The 22,989-nt window shown below is 49.3% G+C and overlaps 1 protein-coding gene across 1 annotated transcript in view; it reads left to right on the forward strand.

The window, feature by feature from the left end:
• The window catches only part of LOC147882242 (kinesin-like protein KIN-4C), a 200,638-nt gene that overhangs the window by 73,362 nt on the left and 104,287 nt on the right, over positions 1–22,989 (forward strand). Inside the window, exons 12-13 of the mRNA XM_087401535.1 lie at positions 1,491–1,577; positions 1,698–1,905. Coding sequence (XP_087257661.1) covers positions 1,491–1,577; positions 1,698–1,905 — 295 coding nt within the window. The remainder of the gene's footprint in view (positions 1–1,490; positions 1,578–1,697; positions 1,906–22,989) is intronic.

The following is a 22,989-nucleotide window of genomic DNA, read 5'->3' on the forward strand; positions in this document are numbered from 1 at the left end:
CTTGTGGATAGGCATGAAGAATAAGAAATTACGTATCTTGTGTGCATGCAATCCATGAGATAGGCTGGGAGGAAAATCGGATGCCATCGTCTCTGATTGCCCGTGATTCGAAGAAAGGACGGGAGGGTAGTAATGAGTGTTTCATGCACTCCCTCTTCGGGCAATGATTGAATGGACAGCACTAGATGGATCTTATCTTCTGCTGCAAACATCAGGAATGCCTTCTATTGCAAATCATCCTTGATAAGGAAGACCTTAGGAGAGTGGACCTTCTGATTGTGGATACACTGCCTAAACAGGGGACACAAGATTGTACATGATGCAAACATCTGAAATCGGCGGGCAAAAAAGGGTAATCGGGTCTGCGAAGATTAAAGAAATATGCTAGTAAGGTCTGTATGCCCACTTGCAACACATGAAGGAGCAATATAGTGAGAGAGCCACAGACAAGTCAAAGTTTGCAGGCCCTTGAAGTCAATGTAGACAAGTACAATTTAAAAAGTGGAGAATTTTCCAACAGAAACTGTGCAATGATCCTAGTATGGCCACCTCATAGAGGGACACATTATTAGTGGAAGTGTGTGTGACAAACAGGGACAAATACAAGAACTAGCCAAGAAACACCGCTACTTCCTCCCCGTTCTCTTTCTGCTTGGGGTGGTAGGATTCCATTTGTTTGATCCATTAGAGCAGGTCAGTTGACTTAAGAATCACACCTTTAGTTCATCTTCCTACTTTTTGGTAGGCAATGGAGGCTTCATCACCTACCACCCTTTGCCAAATGGAGCAACAATTCTGTTGAAGCCGTTAGATGCGGAGCAGGGCAAGAGATACTACTGGCAAACACAGTCTTTTATGGTCACATTCCATTTTGCTTGCCAGGGAGATTTTAATTGGCTTAAGGTCACTTTAGCCAATCACGATGTCATTTTTGGGAATAAGGGAGACGTTCCACTTGGATACGTGAGAGTTGGCACTGCAGGGATATCTTGAAGCCTTGGCTCCTAGAGGCTCAAAGAGTAGCACTCTTGGTAGATTATGCTTCCCGAGCTCTACATTTTTGCTCAATTCATTTGAGAGATCTTCATGAGGCTTTTGACTGGCTGATCCAGTATTTCTGTTATGAGCAAGCCTCAGTCTTACACCAGGGCTTCCTAGATCTTTTCTTTGTAGCATCTGACCACTCTAGATCTTTCAAATTACACTTTTGAATGCTGAAACTGGACATTTTCAAGATGGGGAATCCCGTCAAACATGTACAGAAAGAAAGGTAACTCGCAAGAAGATGACGAACTGCATGGCATAAGGGTTCTAAATTATTTGGACCAAAGATAACATAAGGAATATACTTGGCTGGACCAGGCTCCCTAAAACTGTTCTGCGCATGACATTGTTCTTGCTGTTAAATTGGAGATTATACAATTCATGGAGAAGATTTTCAAAAATGAAGAAACTCCTAGAAGCTCACTTGAATGCGTTGGAAATAATAGGTCGAACGAGATAAGCTGCATCTCAAGCTGGAGTATATTCAGACAGGGAGAAGCATTCAAGATCTGGATGATGTAAATGAGAACGAGGTTTGTGCTATCAAACTAAAAAGTATTTACCATGTTTACTTTGCCTTCATTTTCTTCTATATCATGCATGTGTGTGGAGATTGTTGTGCAAAATATTTTCATATTGTGGGTTGTTCTCAGGATGTGGGGTTGCTTAGGTCACATTTGGCAAGAATACAACAGATGGAGGCAAAGCTGCAACAATTACAGAAACAGCTGTTGGATAAAGCCAGATCAAATTCTCAGGAGCTCTGTATAGGCCAATTAAATGACAACTTTGTTGGGTCTGATCAGTGTATGGAGCTTGGTAATGAAAGCTCAGAAACACTGAAAGGAAGGATTCTGTCAAGTTCAGGTACAAATTATAATGGGTCGTCACAGAAAATAATTGAACTTCTTGGGAAAAGACTCTTATGGCTTGGTAAGTAATCCTTTTGACAATTGCATAGAACATTGGTCATATGCGGTTGAGGAATAGCCATACATTATAGATAAAGTCAAAGAGAGATGAAAGGGACAAAGAGTGCAAGGACCACAGAATGTTTGTGAGGAACAGAAAATAAAGGAAAACGAAGGCACTTAAAGCTGAATATATATGGAGGAAATGTGAAGGAACAAAAAAGGGCTGTCATTTGCAAACTCTGAATCAAGGAGCATCACCTACTACTGAATTGAAAGGCGCATCCCCACCAGTCCTGCCTCCTGTCACTGAATTGGAAAATTAGAGCATCCCAGGCTGCTCTCTTCAGTGAGTGAATGCCACCTTCTCTTCCCGCTTCTTTATTTGAAGGCAACTCTGCTATGTTGAAGTAACCTCGAATAATCCATGAGTCTGCAATTTGGGACTAAGAGAGAAGTTTCTTCCAAAAGAGGACACGATCCCCTCTATTATTGGGGGCACACATTAGTGAGAGCTCCTGCGGATGCCCTCCCCTGCTCCCGTCTACCCCCCCCTCGCGCGCTGCACGGCCCCCCCCCCTCCCCCTCCTCCTTCACCGTCGCCTCCCGCCGTGCCCCTCCGTCCCCCTCTCTTCCCTCTCTGCCCGCCGTCCCCCCCCGCTCCGCTCCTCCCCTCTCCACTCTCCGTCCTCTCCCCGCCTCCCCCCCCTCGCGTTGCGCTACCACCCCCCCCGCCCCCTCCTCTCCCCCCCCGCTGCGGCGCAATGCTGCCCCCCTCCCCCTCCTTCCTAGCCTCTCCTCCCCGCCCCCTCTCGTGCTGCGCTGCCACACCCCCTCCCTTTCCCTCCCCCTCTTCCCCGCCCTGCGCTATGCTGCCCCCCCCCCCCCCCCCCTTCTCTCTTCCTTCCTCCCCCCCCCCGGCCACCCGCTCCCTCTCCACCACTTCTCCCCCCCGCTTCCCCGTACCTCTCCATCCTTCCCTCTTTCCTCCCCCGCCTCCGTACCACTCCCCCCCTCCTTCGTCTCTGCCGCTTCCTTCTCACTCTCCCGCCTTTGGAGCGTTCGCAGTTTGTTGGTGCAGTATGGCGGCCAAGAGCCCAGAACCGATGGCCCAGATGGCCCCCTCCCCTCCATCAGCCTACCGCGTAACACTGACAGAGCATCAGGTCTCCTTGGTGAAGTAGGCCGCCACGGACTTCTCCTAGACATCCGTTTATGGGAGAGTCATTGGCTACGCCCCTTAACGAGCAGACATCAGGGACTGGTTGCAGTCCACCCTCTACCTTGAGGACAGCCACATTGAGGAGGTTGCACTCATGGGACGTGGTATCTTCTGGCTCAAGCTCTCCTCAGCACAGGCTGCGAGTGATATGGTCAGACGATCCCTACTTCTGTGGGTGGGAAGATCATCCTTATGGTCCCATGGTATACGGGTTTCAGTGTAGCGGACTTCGATGCCCACTTCCACATTCCTTGCCATCCAGTTATCCTCATTTTCCCAGGTCTCGCAACCGAGCTTCGCCCGATCATCAAGGACCTGGGGGCGCACTTTGGCTGGCTCATGCAGGACACCTTCGTTGATGTAGCCGCAGCCCAAGGAGAGCCACGTGTCAAAGTGACAGTCCTAGATCCGCAGAGTATCCCCTCGGAGTTCGAGATTGAGACGGACACAGGTGTGGTGACGCAGCGCATTATGGTCACTAGTCGCCCAGATCAGTGTCTGAGATGCCACAGCTTCGGGCACTAGGCGCACTCTTGTCCTCGCTTCACGAGGACAGAACCTCAGAAGGCCCCCATCCAGGCAACTCAGGATCCCCCCCGCCAGGCATCGACACCCCCTCCCGAAGGGGAAGGCTGGACCGAGGTTAAAGAAAACGGAAAGGAAACAAAGCAGGACTAAAAAAGCCTTCCCATCTACAGCAAGAGCCCCCCCTGTGGTCACCAATCAACAGCAGCCCGGTAAGGGGAAGGAGAAAGAGAAGGAGAAGATCAGTCAGCCTCCCTCTCATCCTTTACCCCGCCCTCCTTTCCCTCCCCCCTCCTCGGTCCCCCTACCTCCACCCCCTCCAGGGTCCCCCTCAGCACTGTTGGTTTCCGCTCCCCTCTCTCCCTCGAGCATGATTCCGAGGGAACCCCCCTCTCCGCCTGCGCCACCTGTGGCCCCGAAGCCAGCACAGACCTCCCCCGCGCCTATCCCTCTTGGCCCGGCGGAGGGGAGAGGCCCTTCCCCGTAGATGGCCAACACCACTCCAGCTTGTTCGACAGCCCGCACCCCTCTCTCTGGTTCAAACTCCTCATCCTCATCCTCACACCCAAGGGCTGCTCCTAGAGCTCTATCTTTGGAGTTTTACCGAGCAGGACCTTGGGATTATTTGGATGCAGCGGGTATTGGCTCCTTCCCTGCATGCCTAGACATCAGCATCTTCTTCCTAGGGGGCGGAGGGTAAGGTGTCCGTCCTTGTCCCCCACGATGGTCCTAGCTATTCCTTCACTATCACTAGTGACGGGAATGAGTAATGGATGAATGAAAATGTTTAAGAGACGATTCGAGATCAGTCCCAGGAGCAGGTGCAGGACTGGATCGGTAGCAGAGCAGCGGAGCTTCTTCAGCAGCAGTGAAAGGAGGGTGACGTTCGTCTGAGATGGCGCCATAGCGCCAAACGATTTTGCCTTTTGGTCATTATTTGGCCGCCTCTGGAGTGGGCCTACGCGGAAGGGCTCCGCCCTTGGAGGACCTCAGAGGTAGCGGGCTTCTACAGTATGTCCTTGGCAGAGGTGTCAAGTTGGCTAGAGAGAGCTTACCACCATGGGACGAAGGGCCTCTCCCCTATGTTGAAGGTTTTAGAGGATGGGTCCGACGATCCGGCCTCACCTTCGAAACCCTCACAGAAGCGCCTTCGTCTGCACACTGGACATCCTCCGACCACCTCGACATCGACCACAAGCAGACAGCTGTTTGTGGCCCATCTCTCCTCTTCATGAGTATATGCATTATCTCTTGGAACGTCAACGGGTTCCACTCATCAAGAACCCTCGGCCCCAGGAAGATGGTGCTCAGACAGGAGCTCCAGCCAGCCTTGGTGGGAAGGGTAGATGTGCTCCTATTGCAGGAACACAAGCTTTTGGCTTCTTAGACCAGTAATTGTGGGAAGGTCCTCACAGGACGCTCCCACACCTACTGGGAATCTTCGATCGGCAAGCAGGGGAGGAGTGGGGGTGTATGTAACTCCATCGACGCTTCTCTAGTTCAGCATGTGTGTGGTTTTGGCACCCTGATCCTAGGACGAGCGCTTTGGGTGGGCTTGAATATATTAAGGGATCTCGTATCGGCATCCTCAATATCTATGCCTGAACCGACCTCAGACGGAGAGCCGCTTTTTGGAGCTCTTTGTTAGACTTATTGCGAGAGATGGATTCTTGGATTGTAGGAGGGGACTTCAATAACCTTGAGACCTTAGAGGATCAGCAAGGACGGGGCCCAGAGTTCCTCTGTATAGCTCAGGCGGAGCAGGCAGATTGGGACTTCTTTCTGTTCGCAGTGGGAGGTCGGGACAGTTGGAGGGAGCCTTCCTTTTGCAGATGGACAGGGAGTCTGGACTTCTCTTGCGGTTACAGGAGGGAGGGAGGCAGACTTCTGGAGCGGTTGGACCGTTTCTATGTTAGCGATTGGGCGCTTGGTAGAGGTGGAGAGTCAGGAGTGGTTCTAGGGACGACACTCTCTGACCATGCCCCAGTCATCTTAGTCCTGGACTTAGCCTCTCACTCCTCACCTCCGCGCTCATGCCGGATCCCAGACTCCATCTACTCCAGAGCAGCGGTTCGCAACAGGATAGTGGACCTGTGGGAGCAGGATTGGGACCCCATGGGGGATATGGCAGCATAGGTAGCTCAGGCGCTTGCCGAGTCTAGTCTCATCTGTCAGCAGGAGGCGATTCAGGTCAGGCAGCAGTGGTGGGCGAAGGAGAGGGGTCTCAGACGAGATCTCGCCTCGATACAACGGATGCAACAGTCTTCTCTAGGCTCTGAGGAGCTCAGAGGGCAGGAGGTTAGAGCCCGAGCCATGCTAGAGGAGATCACCCAACGACGCTCAGAGTTCTCGTTTCATGCTTCCAAGTCCTTCTGGGCTAGGAAAGGCGACAGGATGTGCAGAGAGTTTTTCAGGACTCATGGCCAGAGGTTAGGAGGGGAACAGCTCCGATCTCTTAGAGCGCAGGATGGTAGTGTCAGGACAGATCCAGATGAGGTCCGGGACTTGGCGACAGATTTCTGCAGATCCCTGTTCTAGCAGGAGCCCCCAGACCCTCGTGGTCGTCGTTGCAGGGAGGAGGTATACACCGTTGCTCGTGTAGCCTAGCATGAGTGATTCCCTTCTCGCCACTTTTACCGTGGCAGAGATGCAAGATGCGGTGAGCGCTATTGATGGGCAGAAATGCCCAAGTGAGGATGGGCTCTCTAGAGCTTTCTTCACCACCTTTTGGGAGCAGGTCCACCAGCCCTTGCTCACAGCCTTCTAGCATATCTTCTCCAGTGGACAAATGCCAGAGAGCCTTGCGACAGGCTTGATTTGCCTCATCCCCAAAGGGGGGGACCGTCAGGAGATCAGTCAGTGGCGGCCTATCACCCTCCTCCCGACTGCCTACAAAATCCTCACCAAGATGATGAGTAGCCGCATCCGCCCCTTGCTACATGACTTGATCCATGACACCCAGACTGGTTTTGTCCAAGATCGCAACATTTTGGACAACATTTTCACTTTCTCACAGGCGACGGAGTGGGCCCAGCACAGTGGCCAGCACCTTGCCATACTCCTTGACTTTGAGAAGGCGTACGACAGGGTGGACTAGTCCTTCTTGGAAGATACACTCTCTTGGTTCAGTTTCCCGGACGAGTGGATCAGAGGTATTGCTAGCCTCTACACGTCGGCCTCCAGCCGGGTTATCATCAGCGGCAGGATGGGGGAGAGATTCACCCTCGAGTGCTCGGTGCATCAGATCTGTCCGCTTGCGCCCTACCTCTTCTTATTTTTTGCGGAGGCCATGACTCACTTCCTACGAGCCCGTACCATTGGTCTTCGCGGGATGCGTCTCCCTATTCGAGACGATGTGGAACTTCTGGACTTTGAGTATGCAGACGACACAATTCTATATGTGCAGGATGATATCGAGTCACTGGAGCGAGTGAGACTGTCCTAAGAGGTTTTTTGCCTAGCCGTTGGGGCGAAAATCAATTGGCATAAGTCAGTTGGTTTTCTTACGGACGTGGGAGCCAGCTCACAGTGGGGTATCTTCCTGGGGTTTCGCTGGATTCCTAGAGGACAGACGACACGTTACCTGGGATTCCAGGTAGGCCTGGACATCACGTCGGCTCAGCAGTTCTTACCGGTCCTAGCCTCCATACGACGGAAGCTAGCCTTCTGGAGCACGGCTCGGCTATCCTTGGCAGGCAGGGTCCTTGTGGTCAACCAGGTCCTTCTTGCCACCGCTTGGTATGTGGCCTCTTGCTAGTGTTTCTCGAGATCGTGTGTAGCCCATCTGAGGAGACTGGTGCGGAACTTCCTTTGGTCTGGCTCAAATGGTTCCGGCACGACCAGAGCCCGGGTCGCCTGGCAGACGGTCATTCTCCCCTAGACAGAGGGCAGCCTTGGCATCATAGATCCATAATTGCAGAGTCAGGCATTACTTGGCAAGTTAGTCATCCGCGGTCTGACCCCAGAAGGGCAGACATGGAAGCTCTTGCTTCAGCATGGTCTCAGCACGTGTATCCCCAGAGAGGGGGTGACTGGCAGCCATCTATTTTGTGGATCTTCACTTCTGCCCCACTGACTTAGCTCCGCTCCCCCTTCCTCCATAGCCTCGTCTCGGTCTGGAGGAAGTTGCGACGCAGTCTCTCCCAGGCTCCCCCTAGCTGTCGAGACGAGATAGACAGACAATCCCTGATCTGGAGTAGCCAGGTGACAGATGATACAGGTCGCCAGCTTGGAGAGAGATCCCATATGCCTTGGGCGCTCTGGATGCGTGGGCCCACGCGCTTGCTCCGGGTTTGGAGGGACGTCTACAGCCAACTGAGCCTAGGCGAGCTGATAGCAGCAGTAGGTACGGCACGTGGGATCCAGGCTCGGCGAGCGAAGATCGATGCTGCCATTCTTGCAGGCTGGAGGATTCCCATGATCACCGGACAACTCTTCTCGGGAGATGAGAGGTGGCTAGGGCAGTTCACACCGTGTGGCATTCCTTTGGTAGTCGCAGGCCCTTTCTAGGACTCCTCAATCCACTTCTTCTCCGTCACCGATGATAGCCGTCTCCAGAGCAGAGAGGCCGTGATCGACCCCCAGCTTCCCTGGCAGCGCCTTCGCATCATAGGGTTGCAAGGGAAAACGTGGCATATAGACCCCCTGATTATGCAGGACCAGGACTGGGGACTCTGGATCTGGGAGGGCCGTTCCTTGACAGAGGTGGAGTGGGACCCAGGGGAGTGGCGCTGGCCACCATTGGAGACCTTAAAGAACCCTATCCCCTTCTTCTCTTACAGTGCGCGTACTGGTAAGCATGCTCTTGGGGCTCTCCAGCGCGGGCTACCCACACAGGCACATAGTTGGTATGCCCAAGGGATATCTCTGGTCTTTCTTCGCACATTCTGGAAGACTCTTTGGGCAAGTTGGCGGCCGAGGAAGATCTCTTACTTTCTTTGGATGGTGGCCCACAAGGGGCTACCAGTTGGCAGCTGGTTGAGGCAGATGGGGCAGGAGGGGCACTGCTAGATGTGTTTTCAGGAGAAGGAGTCCCTGAAGCATTGCCTTTGGAGCTGCTCGCATGCTCAGACAGTTTGGAAGGGAGTCATGGGGATCTTAGTGAGGGCTGCACCCGTGCTAGGACCGATCACTTGGGGAGCCGTGTGCTGGTGCAGCACCGAGATGGGACATCACTTGGCTTATGAGTTCTCTAGGCAGGATCCAGTTTTCTTCATCACGCAAGCCACCTGGGCATACATGGACAGCTTCCCTTGGCATCTGACAGAGACAGATGCAGGAGCGATGACTCGGCACCCAGTTTGGGAGATCATAGGGAGCATTGCAGGCTGGCATATCTGGATTTCCAGATGCACGCAGACCTTAGGAGATCAGGCTTCTTCTGCTACACAGACCCTAGCAGACATTTGGAGCACGATCATTCACACGCTCAAGGGTCAGTGGGATCAGATTCAGGGGGAGTCCCGGGCAGGGAAGGAGAAGAGACGGCGCTTCCTTCGCGACTTGGACCACCAAGAGCTGTTCTTCCAGCACTCTGCGCAAAGTCTTCAGTGCCATTACTCCCCCCCACCGTGGCTGTTTGTCCACTCTTCTCGATGATTATGACCTGAGAGGCTTGTAATTAGTGTTTTGGTTCCTCGGGCTGTATCCATTTTGTGATTGCAGCCCGCTGGCCTTAAGGCCCTCTTGTACTCTCGTTTTCAAGCAATATAACTAGCACTACTTTTTGTGAAAAAAAAAAAGGGTTGAGAAGACCAACCTCATGCCCCCAATAATAGTCAAACGTAATCAAATCCAAAATTCAAAAACATTGGATGTTGAGTTCCCCCCCTTCCCCTCTTCCTGCCCTCTCCCCTTGTCCTTCAACCTGCCTCTCCCTCCTTTTTCTTGCCTCCCTTATCCCTGCCTACTTCCCCCTCTGACCCCTTCTCCTCCTCTCTCCTCTTCCTGCCCCTCTTCGCCTTTCTCCTTCCTGAAGCTTTTCTGGAGCGGATGGAGCTTTCTTCTTGTTGAGGCAGCCTTCTCACCTGGATTGGCGATGGATCCCAATCCTACTCCGCCTCCACTGGCTGCGAAAACTATATTATTTTCAAAATAAGAGGTGCAGCAGCTCAAGAAGGATGTAGAGCCTAAATGCTCGACCACTTTGATTGCACGCATCTATGGGTCTCACCGTTCTAGGTCTCAAGCTAGAGACTGGATGCTTGTGGCACTTCCCCCAGACCTCAACCCTCGATTTAAAGATGTTTGCCTTTTGGAATGAGGTTTTTTCTAGGTTGTTTTTGACTCTCCAGAGGCTGCGAGCGTCGTGCTCCAAGCCCTTTTCTATACCTAGGACATAGGAAGATTTTCTTTATTTCCTTCTCTTTAGGCTTAGACCCTATGGAGGAGGATAAGGAGGTGTTTTCGCTCTTCATCAAGTTTCCCGAGCTCCCCCAGGTCTACCGTCGCCTTCTTCATGTGATTGGGGAGCACTTCGGTATGGTCATTGACCTCCCTGGGTCGCCCTTAACAGCAGTAGAGGCAACCAAGTCTGACGGGGTCCATAGAGTTGGGATCCTTACGGAGGACCCTAACATTTCGGATGATCATATCTTGCTTCAGTGCTCGGATGGGTCTTTCTTTTGGCAAAGAGTGGAGGTCGTAGGTAGACAGGACCAATGTCGGATCTGCAGACCCTTGGGCATTTCGCCAGGGATTGCCCTAGAAAGAAGAAAAGGCCCAAAAAGCCTTCTGGTACAGCAGCTCCCCTTCGACCTCGACAGGGGGGTGGGACAGCTTTTACGCCTCCTCCCTAACCTCGGCAGGGTGGTGGTACTACTCTTCCACGACAGAGCGCTCCTCTTGGATAGAGTGCTCCTTCGGTACCGCCCTCTCCTGCCTCTGGTGCCTCACGACCTCCAATGGCACCTGTAGCACGTCATTGGGTTTCGGTTCGTATGCAGCCTCAACCCCCGTCAGTGCAGGAGGCCGCCGTCCTTGGCTCCACCTACTTAGGAGCTTTGGAGTCTCCCATTGCGGCTGTTCCCAATGCTTCACATAGTCTAGGATGTGTCAGCTACAGTTGTAGCCTCGGTTGCAGCTTCTCTCCTGAGCCCTTTGGTTGCCCCTCTCCCTATCACAGGGGTTGCCCCTCTCCTTGACCATGCACATTCTTTGGTTGGAGGGGCCTCCACAGTTTTTTGGACATAGGGTTCTTAGGAGCAGTCTTCAGCTCCCCTCTTGGATAGAGGAAAGGGGGTTGGGTACCCCGTTGATCCACCACCCTCTAAAGGGATCCTCCGCACTCCTGTGTCGGGACGGATTCACAGGAACTCTTTTTCAGCCTTGGCAGATTTCTCCAAGGAGGACTTTGTGCCCTCTTCTTTTGGTGAGATAGTGATTGGGATTCCTAGTGTTTTCTCTTGTTGAGTTTCCACTACTTGGTTCCATCCCTCACTCTTTGAGTAGGAGGTCTTCTCCTTTTGAGGGGTTTGTTTCCACCACTAGGTCGAGTAAGATGATCCATTCTACATCCTCCCGTTGATGAAGATTGCTAGCTGGAACATACAGGGCCTTGGTGGCGTCCCTCATCGTTGCCGCAGACAGCTGATTCAAAATCAGCTTCATCTAGGTGTTACTGGTGGCTTTACTGATGTCTTACTCTTGCAGGAGCACAAATTGTATGCCAGTGATTGTACAACGTCAGGCAAGCTACTTTCAGGTTACACCTTTTGGTCACTTGCCTTTGGTACTAGGGGAGGTACTTGTATTTCAGTTTCGGATTCTTTTCTCCCCTTGGTTGTCAGACATGGTGTGATCTTACCCTCGAGAGCCCAGTGGGTTCTTCTTTTGATTGGAGGTTGCAAGGTTGGACCCCTCAACCTTTACGCCCCCAATAACAGAGAGGATTGTGTACTGTTTTGGAAGGAGTTGCTCTCTTGGGCCCCCATTGCAGAGTCATGGATCATAGGAGGGGACTTCAACAAGGTAGAGTCACCCTTAGATAAAAAAGGGGGTAGAGAGGGCGGCATTCATTCTTTGGAGAGGGCAGCTTGGGATTCCTTCCTCTTCAATTTCAATGGCAGAGATGTTTGGCTTGATGATGCTTTTCACACTCAGTCAGAGTCACTCCTATATTCTTGGTCAAACAGGAGGCCGGAGATGCCTATCCATGCATGGATTGGTCGATTTTATGTTGATGATTGGGCCTTGGATAGAGGAGGATGAGTTTGCATTGCCCCTGGGGTTTCCACTTCGGATCACTTTCCAGTGGTGTTAATGGTTTCCGAGCCACATTTGAGAGAATGGTCTATCAGCATTAGGATTCCTGATACCATTTATGCAGAGGAGGACCTCTCAGAGGAAGCTTTGCAGATTTGGGTTTCTCATGTGCAGGGTGGAGTGCCCTCCGGATTCTCAGGTGAGAGATTGCTATTTGCCAACAGTTGCAGCTTTGCAGAGGAAGATGAGCGGTCAAAAGCTTGCAATTCTACTCTTGGACTTTGAAAATGCCTATGACAGGGTAGATTGGGTCTTCTTGGAGGGCACCCTTTATCACTTTGGTTTTCAGATGCATGGATTAGAGGGGTCTCGGCCTTGTACAGGTAAGCCCACAGCTAGGTGCTCATGGGAGGGGTTAGGGGTGACAGGTTTCAGATTTCCGTCATGGTGCCTTCTTGCCCCTTTTCTTTTCCTCTTTGTGGCTGAGGCTATGTGTATTTTTATTAGGTCTTGAGCTGACATTCTTGGGCTCAGACTTCCGCTCAAGTGGGAAGAGGACCTCGTGGATTACAAGTTAGCGGATGACATTGCTATCTTCTTGGAGGTCTCTCCTTAGACTCTCTCCTTACAGACTCTCTTCCTTTAGGACAGCTTTGGATTTGCTTTGTACTACAGCAGGTGCTCACATCACTTGGAACAAGTCCAATGGCTTTTGGATATGTGACGATGACACTCTAGATTGGGGGGCTGATTTGTATTTTACATGGATTCAGAGGGGTGTGTCAGTCAGATACCTAGGATGCTAGGTCGGTTTGGGTATCCCTTCTTCACAGCAGTTTGCTCTTGTGTTGGACACTCAAAAGAGCTCATAACTGATCCTCATTACAGTCTATACAATATTGTCACATGGACTACAATCATATAACTAAATGTGTTGATATCTTTCGATCTTGCATCCATCTTGGCTTTCCTTGCTTCCTTGCATCGTGAACATGCATCAAGAGAGAGGAATGTTGTGAGAATCCAGATTGAAAACAAGCAATTTTGAATGGATGAGCAATTGAAAATATTTGTATGATGCTATATAATATATAGTTAATATAACCAGGGCGGGGAGGTGGCACATCCAAGAGCCATTTGGATGAGAATTGCCAGGATTCTTAGTACTTATGCTCCTTCTTGTTTCTTCATCGTGGGGACCAGTGCCTTGGCTCACCAGAGAGCCATCACTGTACCACGCTTCGGTTTTGTCCCAGCGCCTGGATAGATTGATTGATATGGCCCATTCTGCAATTGTAGTTGACTTTTTCCTATGATAATGATTCTGTTACCATAGATTAGCACTTAGCAAGGGTCCTAGCATACCCTTTGCTTCAGCCCACTCAGGCTTGTATGAGCTCGCTTTTCTGTGTACCAAATTTGTTCCATAGGCCCGTGAGGCCTCCCGTGGATGTTAATATATCTTTCTTTCTTTCTTTCTCCCTATCAGGACCTTAGATCTTCTTTGAGTGGCATGATGCTTCTTGGGCCATTTCGATTCGATGTCACCTAGTCGAAACTTGCTCTTTGGAGGATGTGCCTATCTCCTGCTATAGGCGAGTAGATGCTAATGGGGATACCGCTTGGGAGATACTGGCTAGCTACTTGGCAGATTTGGAGGACCAGATGCATAGAGACCTTAGATGGATCTTAGGTCCATTCCTTGCACACCTTGGCTAGCAGTATTTGGGTTGACACCGTGCACACACTGATGGCCAGTTGGGTGAGCAAGCAGGGTTCTTCCCGGGCAGCCTCAGCCAGGAGGGTTATATTCCTTATGGATTGGAGGGGTTCCCCCTTTTTCTTAGAGACTACAACAGGGTTGAGGTGGCACTTTCAGCCTCAACCTTGGTTTCTTTCCAGCTCATTTTGAGTTTTCTGTTCCCTATTTCAGGGGAGTTTCCTTATGTATAGCATGATGTATTTCTGCTGTGAGCGTGCTCGCTCGGGTATTTTTTCATTCTTAATAGAAGTCTTTTTTAAGGGGAAAAACAAGAAGACCAATCTTATGTTCCCCAATCAACAATATGATCCATTATGCGTTAGAGGGAGTAATAAGACCATGTCCAACCACAAGGGGAAGAAAGGAGTTTGAGAAAAAGAAAGAATGAAAGAAAGTTAATTAAAGTCTACTAAAGATTGATGGGTCTATGAGACTGTTAAAAAACCCGATACAATGCGAAAAAAGGGTAGAGCTACTACATGAGCATCCTAACCCATGCTAGAAAATTGTGTAGGACATAGTGAATGTCATCATCAGCAATATCACCGTAGTCATGGTCATCACTAACAGCATCATCTCATAGCAGAGATAGCCTAACCCAATACATTACAGTACACACACGGCATGAGACGTTAAAGTAGGCCCCGTGACGGGCTAGGCTGTCCATGCATAAAGCCCTTGATAGATCAATGCATGCTGTTTGGAAGTGTTGTCTGTCGTGACCTACTGGCAACGACTTTATGCCTAACAACCATCAAAGTGATCACTGTAGCCGTGCTGGGTCTTATTATGGATGAGATGTCAGCTAGTGTCATCTGTACGTTTATCCATGTCTTGTCTCCTCGGGTCTTTGCCTCGCTTGCTATCCGTGATCAGGGGGCAGTATGCTCTGACTGGAAGAACTCTGTGATCACACTCTAATATGAGTCTGATAAGGCCTCTCGCCCCTATCTCTGTGATTAGATGGGACACTCTCTATGTCAAACCACCTCATGAATGAAAGCGGTGAGGCACCTCTGGTTTGGATATGAGAGAAGTTTGGAAAGGGCCCCAAAGCCATCTCTGAAGAGGCAGTGATATTGTCCATGGATCTCGTAGTAGACTGGGCAATGGAAGGCGAAGTGCTTCTCTAACTTGATCTTATGTCGGTCACATAGTGTGCCAATACAACTCTCTCTAGGTATCCCCTCCGCTTGTCTACTCTCAATACAAAGTGATGAAATACGGAACTGCCCAATGGCAATCCTAAACGAGTGTGGTAGGTGGATCTGAGTGTACCCTGGCGGGTCAGTATGCGTGCATGAGTGTCTATGAACCGTATAATGAGAGGCTTCTCTCTTTTGGATCTCTCCCCACTTGCCATGCTCCCACAATGGCATGATCATGAATTCCTAAAGTGGTTGCAACAAAGGTGCTCGCGTCGTCGATCGGTGTGACCTCTATCCGTGGGATCTTGCGGACTCTGATGTTGAGAGCCTTATTGGCCCTCTGCTGCTGTTCCAAAAGGGTACCCGAAACAGTTGCTTTCGCAGGTTCTTGCTTCAACACATCTACCCATTTGGATGTCTCTGCAATGGCCGACTGCATGGTGGCTATCTAGGCCTCCACTGCTGATGTTGGTGTATCCCTCGAAGCAATGCTCAAAGAAGACATCTCCTTCTCGATATCTACGATGTCCAGCCTCAGCTTTTGAATGAGACTAGCCTCCTGCTGCTTATTAAAATTGTCCTGCTCTTGTGCGAACCGGATCAGCTCCACCTTATGCTTACGAATGTTGTGTACCTCTATATGAGAAGAGACTCCCAGGCATCCGGTGGATCAGCCAGTGGGAAGGCCGGTCCTCTCGGGATCTCAAACAAGAAAGGAGCTGGTACAAAGGTGGAGGGGTGGGGCTGAATGGTAGGTGGGGACCAATTGAGCCGAGCCGAGGGAGGAGATGTCCGAGACAATGATGAGGTGACTCTGGTTGAGTACTGGAAGGGGGTATGGCTAAGAGGGAGGGGTGAGAGGGAAGAGGAAGTGCACTGTGGACTAATGTAGGTCCTTGGAGACTACGAAGGTGAACCTGGTGCACCAATTGTACTAGTAATAGATGTGGATGTCAAAGTCGAGGACCCTGAGATGGATGTTGATGATGCATCCGAAGTAGACGATGTAGAGTTTTTCGTTATTGCTTTGTTGTCCACTCCTAGTCCACTCGATTGAAGCGTGTGCTCATATCCTCTAGATTCGGTTGCTTTGGATTCTTGTCCTCTTTCTTGTTTCTCCCCTTCCCTTTCTCCTTCCCCCATGTTTCGGCACTGATTTTTGTATTCTGTTTTGCAGAAATGTGAAGCAATATATCTAGGGGGAGCTACAATCCCTCATAAGGGCCCAGAGGTGGTACTGTATGCATTACACCTGGGGTGTCCACTTTAGATCATTTTGTTTGTTTCAGATCCTCTTGTGAGGACCCGCTCTGCCAGTATCAGGATTCCATATGCCCTTTATGCAGAGGAGGGCCTTACAGAGGCAGAGTTGCAAACTTGGGTATCTCACATGCATGATGGGCAGCTTTCACCGTCCGATGTAGCTGCAGCCCTCTTAAATATTAGCGACTTTTATCATTCAGTCGCTCGTACCAGGAGAGTTGAGATCCTCAGGAGAGAGATAGGTATCCGTGAGCAGCTGTCTGCTCTTCAAAGGGAGGAGCAGAAGAGGCCTACAGATGCTTGGATTCAGGAGCGCCTTGCTGCAACAAGGGCTCAGCAACAGCCATTGCTAGATCAGAGAGCAAAGTATACCTTTCACGCTAAAGGGTCATTTTGGACTCAGAAGGGAGGTAGGTTCAACAAGCAATTCTTCTTTACTCTTGGCCCCAGTTGTTATGCTCTAGTTGAGATAGCATGACCTCGGAAAGATCGGTGGGCATTTTCCTTTAGAGGACCGACTTATGTAATATTTTATGTGCGTAAATTAAATGGTTAAGGGAAGTAACTGCCAAGGTCCTAGGTGCGGGTGTATTGGCATCGACTAGGTGGTTCTGAGTGCTCAGGACTAGGTGCACCTAAATGTGTAAGAATGCCAAGGGACAAAGGTTTTGATTGTGCCCCAAGAGAGGGGTAAATGGTGTACCAAGCTAAAGGTCTAAAATGATGACATGTGGCAGGAGGGAACCATCTAGGGAATTGTGGGCTTGTGGATAGGCATGAAGGAAATGAATTACGTATCTTGTGTGCATGCAATCCATGAGATAGGATGGGAGGACAATCGGGATGCCATCGCCTGTGATTGTGAGCTTGAATCGACAGGAAGAAGTTTCCTGAGTTTTTTTGGGTCGTTACAATTGGTATCAAAGCGCAGAATGTTTGGGATGTGTGACGACGGACAGTACGGAGGTGATGGCGCAGCTTGATAGTCACGGACGTCATTGCAGGTGCGGGATTTCTTGGCGGGAGGACCTGGCTTCTTGGTAGAATCCATATACTGTTCGTGGGCTCAACAAAGTTGTTGGTCGGGACTGTGCTACCATCCCTGGCTTAATTCGCAGAATCAAGGGAGCTTTTTACAAGGCTGTAATCGGGAGGCACACGACGGGAAGTCCGACCGATAAGCGGACGTCGTTACAGCTGTACCACGTGGTGTTTTCAGAACTCCTTGGCGTCGCGGGTGTGCAAGCTGTGTAATAGTTGGGTAGATTGATGAGTAGCACCGAAGATGCGTGGAAGAGTTGCGCATCTGGGATGTGGTCATGCAAATAGCCCGGGAGCGAGGTGATCGTCTGAGCGTGGGTACAATTACGTGCGCAGTCACGTTAAGACCAGGTCGCCTAGCTTTTGAACTTTGTCTGGCCAAGACTAATACATCTCGCAGATTATGCAGTTTGGCAGTGGTTCGACTATTTTATTGAAGATCTGAATACCAGGGATAGGAGTATCCTCTCAAGATTTCGCGGAGCTTCCAGGGGGCATCTTTTTTTCCTTCTATACAAATTTTCAGTTTTCAGTTGCAGTCTATTTATTCCTGTACAGCAAAGGGGAATTTGAAGTGTGATATACTTTTAGAGTTTTGGCGTGCGGAAAGAAATTAAAAAAAAATAAAATAAAAATATATTCTATTTTCCTTTTTGACAGAATGGAGGTAGAGGGACAAGATTCCAAGGTAAATCCTGGTGAATCTAGAGCGTGATCTACACAACAAGTGTCCCATCACACAACACCTACTCTGGTGGGTAGGATTTCTGTACTAGAAGATGCCTTACAACAGATCACCAGCAGCTTCAAGTGAACGCTGGTCAAAATGAAATTAGAGAGATGGTGCAAGCCGTGTCGGCTAGACCATCTAGAAATGAAAAGGGCAAAGATCCAGCAAAGCCAGAGCCCAGTATACACTCATTGGAATGTGCAAAGGTCAAGGTACCTAATATTGCCAACTATAGACCGGAAAAGTACGCTGGTCGGATGACCGAGTGCAGTTTTGATGTGATCGACGTTTGGTTACACAAGTGGGAAGAAGCCTTTGCCATTTGTGAAATCAGATCTGATCTAAAGAAAATCGGCGAGACCACTCACTTGTTTATTGAGGCTGCGGATAGGTGGTGGATAAAACAACAGAAAGATTAGGTTGCCCCTACCACCTGGGAAGAGTTTAAGTTCCCTTTAAGTCGACAATTACTGGAGACTTAGGCTGAAACCTATACATGAGTATAAAAGGAGTGAAACGAGTACTAGAATGCTTTGCACTGTTATAAGCAAATTCAACCATGGGTAAGTAGTCTTCCCATGATGACAGCCTCTTGGAAACATATGCCCGAAGCATATCCTCTAGAAGTTGGTTCATAACTTCCGTCTAGCCTTCAGATTGGGCATGTTTAGAGGAGCTCAAACTAAGAGTGGTATCTAACCTGTCAAAGACAAGTGTCCAGAATTCACTCGTAAACTTAGAGTCCCTATCACTGACTATGTCAACTGGCAACCCGTATGGACGAGACAATTGGTCAATGATCTGTTGAGCCAACTGACTCGTTGTGACCGTGGATCTAGTAGGTAAAAATCTAGCCATCTTTGTCAAGTGGTCCACCATAACCCATATGGAATCATGACCCTTGCGCGTTCGTGGCAATTACCAGGACTATACAAGGGTTGTAGTAACCCCGCGCTTCTAGGGCATTCTGCCTCGGTCACTTGACAAGTACAACAAGCCACTACATAGGCTTGGACAAATTCTCTCATCTTAGGCTACTAAAAACTATGTTTCACAAGAGACAGAGTCATGTGTACTCCGGGATGTCCCGCACTAGGTGAGCCATGACACTGCTGAAGCATCTTGGATCGAAGATCCAATACATCTGGCACACAAATTTTATCATATCGGAACAGCAAGCCATTCAGAATAATCCACTGACCCCTCGCCACCCAAACAGTAGGTGGCATAATCCCTCAGTGTTGGTTAATTGTAGCGCTACCATCGTGGACCTTCTATCAATAATGACTGAAATCACAATCAACCGCGCAAAGCCCTCTCAAGGATTGAAATAGGTCAGAGGATATCTCGGTAAATGACAAAGCATTCATAATCTTAATCCGACTTAGGAAATCAGCAACACTGTTCAAATAACCTTTCCTATATTGAATCTCAAAATCAAAATCCTGCATTAACTCTACCCATCAAGCCTTCCTACCCCTCAAATCATCCCCTTCACACACATATCAGAGTGACTGATGATCAATCAACATGACAAATTTGGAACCATACAAGTAATGCCTTCAAACCTTGAGAGCATATACTATTGCATAAAGTTCCTTTTCCATGGTTAGGCCAACGGTATTGAGTATCATTGAGCTTTACGCAAAAGCTACAGGTCGGCCTTCTTGGAATGATGTTGCCCCGATCACTCGCATTGGCCTCTAACACATAAGGCTGGGTAGGATCGGGCAACTCTAGAACAAGCGCACTCTTGATGCAAATTTTCACACTATCAAAAGTCTTGTTCAAATCTTCATTCCAAGTAATAGGTTGCGTAGATCTATGGCCATGATGCTTCAATACGTTGGTCAAGGGGGATTGTGATTTTGGAATAATCACGAATTGATTTTCTCAAAAGGATAGTAAATCATAGAAAAGAATGAAGTTGTTTCACTGTCTAAGGTATAGGCCAAGTCAAAACCTTTTGAATACGATCTTCATCAATGCTCACACCTTCCCGAGAATTGTATGTCCTAAGTAAATGATTTGTTTCATAAAGAAATTTCATTTATTAAACTTAGTACAGCTTATTATGTCTTAATAAAATTAAGACGGCCTTGAGATGGTCAATGTGGTCCTCTAAAGTCTTGTTGTACAATGTAAACTGAGATATCATCCAAGAACACAACAACAAACTTGCCCAAGAACACTTGGAACAAGTCATTCATCATTTGTTGGAAGGTTGTGGGAGCATTGGTCAATCCAAAAGGTACTACAAGGAACTTGTAATGACCATACCGAGCCCGAAAGTCTATCTTCTCAATATGTTTTACATAAATACAAATATGGTGGTGGCTAGTCTGCAAGTCAATCTTAGTGAAATACTTTGCTCTATCCAATCTGTCTATTAAGTCATCATTAGAGGGAGATGATACTTATTCTTAACCATGACTTTATTCAATCTTTTTATAATCTACACACATTCTCCATGAACCATCCTTCTTCATGTGCTCGGGCATATATACCCCAACTTCAAGTATCCTTGAAGTTGCTGAGCTAACTCATTCTCCTCTAATTGGCTCATCCTATAAGGTGGTACACCTATAGGCTGAGAACGAGGGACTAAATCTATGCAATGATCTACTGGCCATTCTCGAGGCAAGCCTACCGGTAGTTGTTCGAAAACTACATTGTTAAAATCATTTAACAACTTCTTCAATTCAATATGTTCAGCCGCACTCAAATCATTGGTATCAGACACAGATACAACAAATGAAGAAAATGAAATCAAAACACAATGAAGCACATGATAAGAAGTTGTTTGTAAACTTGAATTGCATTTACAAGAGGTCCCTTGGAGGGATGTGTATCATCACACTATATCAAAAGACGGGTGTCCTTGTGCAAAAGAGAAAGTTTATGGGCTTCCCAAGTAAACCATTCAATGCCCAACAACAAGTCTACATGATCCAAGTGCATAATATAGCACTCCAAAATATCCTCGTAGGCTTGAATCTCAATCGGAAGTCGATCCATCTTGCAATTCCAAAATTGCTTCCCATTTGGAAGCTGCACCTCGTAGGTGTGATGACTAGGTGTTGTAGTCAACTGTAGCTTCTACACAAGTTTGTGATTAACAAAGTTGTGAGAACTACCTTGGTAAAAAGGAATGTGAATCCATGTCCCTTGGATCTCTCCATAACCTTGGTAGAGATCATGGGGGCCAAATAGTTAATAAATAAAAGAACAATCACAAGAATTAGGGCATGTGAGGACATTGACTCAAATATCTGTCAAAGTAGTTTGAACGGCTGTCTTTGACTTCGTAGGTGGTCCTGTGAGCTTCAGTAGAGGTCCACCTATAGGAATCGGGTAAGCCAGCTACAAATAACCCAAGAGGGCAACACGATCCATCTTTGTAGCATGGGTCTGTAGGTCTCGGAATTTTTGGAGAGAAGCCATGGAGCTCCATAGGGGGTTACCACATCTATTACGATGATGGTCTGTTAGTGTCTTGATTGGAATGTGGTGTTCCTTGATTAGAGATCCTAATAGTTTCCTAGTTCAACAACTCCAACTTGGCAAATGTAGCTCCCGCCTCCGCCCCCGCCTCCCGCCTCCTTCCGCCTTAATCTCCACCCTCCTTTTCGTCTGGACTCCCCCCCCCTTCCGCCTCCCTCACGCATCCTCTCCTCCTCGCCTCATTCCACCCCTCCCTCGCCTCCTTTCTCTTGCAGGCCGCCCCTCCTCGCCTTCCCCTTCCGCCCTCCCCGCCTCCTCCCTTCGGCAGCCTCTGCCTCCACCCCGCTCCACAACGCCTCCCTTCCGTCGCCGCCTCCACCTCGCCTCCATCCGCTTTCTCCCCTCCGCCCTCTCCTCGCCTTCACATCGCCGCCTTCGCTTTGCCTCATACCCCTTACCTCCACCTCGCCTCCTCTTCGACTCCCTCCTCACCTCCCGTTTGTCCCCTCTTCGCCCCCCTTTGCCTCTTCCTCTTTGAGGGCTCTCCCTCTCCATTGGTAGCCAACTGCAGGGGTGTGTACCCGTTCCCTCGTAGCTGGCCCTTGGATTTTTCCCTTCCCTTTGGGCAGCGGTGAGCGGTTTGTTTGTCTTCGGGGAAGATTTTCTTGGTGGTGACCCTTGGTCTGGCCAGAGGGCTCTATGGCAGCACCCTCAAATTCCACAACCGTTAAGATTCTTCTTTCTCCAACTGACAAGCAACAGGTGAAGCATGCAGCTCACTCACTTTAGGACAAGGCGATGGTGGGTAGAATTGTGGGCCTCACTCCTATAAGGAAATCTGTCAATCCGTGCATGTATAGGCATCTGCAATCTCCTGTTCGACCAAGAAAACAGGAAGAGAATGTGGCTGAGTGTGAAAAGCATCATCATGCCAAGCATCCCTGCCACTGTACTGAAAAAGGAAGGCATTTCACGCTGCTCTCTCTAGGGAGTGAAGCAATACGTGACCAAGAGAGCAGTTCTTTCCAAAAAACAACATGATCCCCTCTAGAATTGGGTGCATAAAGGTTTAAGAGACCAACCTTATGCCCACTAATCAAAAGTATAATCCACTAAGCTCTGGAAGGGACTATGATCCCATGCCCAATCACCATGGGGAATATAGAAGAAGAAACAGAAATGCAAGTACCTCCCCTGGTGCCCAAGGCGGGTGACCAAAAAGTGTGGCCTGAAAGAAGCTTACGTGACTTGGAACAATTCTTGGCATCCAATTTGTGTTCTTGAATCATCAGAATGTCCATGGGACCCCCAGTAACACTTGGATGAAGTTGGTTACAAATCAGTTGCCTACGGCGGCAGTGAGGTACACCCCTGAGGCCTTGAACATTCCAATTGACAACCCTCATCTGCGAGAGGAGGCCGGATGGAAGATCCTACCCGACCTGGTAGCGGAGAAAGCCCTCTCTTGCAAAAAAATTCCTCCTATCAAGAGGAGGGATGTCAATTGAGGAAAGCACACCCACCCCTGCTGAGGGGCAAACTCTGTCCACGGATGTTTGGAAAATGTGCTCCCCGAGTGTAGAGGGTACAAACTCCTTCTCTGCCTCAAACTCAGCTGAGTCTGTCAGAACTGAAAATGAATTCCTGTGAGGTACCTCTGGCGCAGGAGTATGAAGTGCCTCTGGCGCAGGAGTGCG

This window comes from Dipteris shenzhenensis, chromosome 30, assembly GCF_047967505.1.
Source record: "Dipteris shenzhenensis isolate YYH24624 ecotype China chromosome 30, Dip_SZ_1.0, whole genome shotgun sequence".
Classification (NCBI taxonomy): domain Eukaryota; kingdom Viridiplantae; phylum Streptophyta; class Polypodiopsida; order Gleicheniales; family Dipteridaceae; genus Dipteris; species Dipteris shenzhenensis.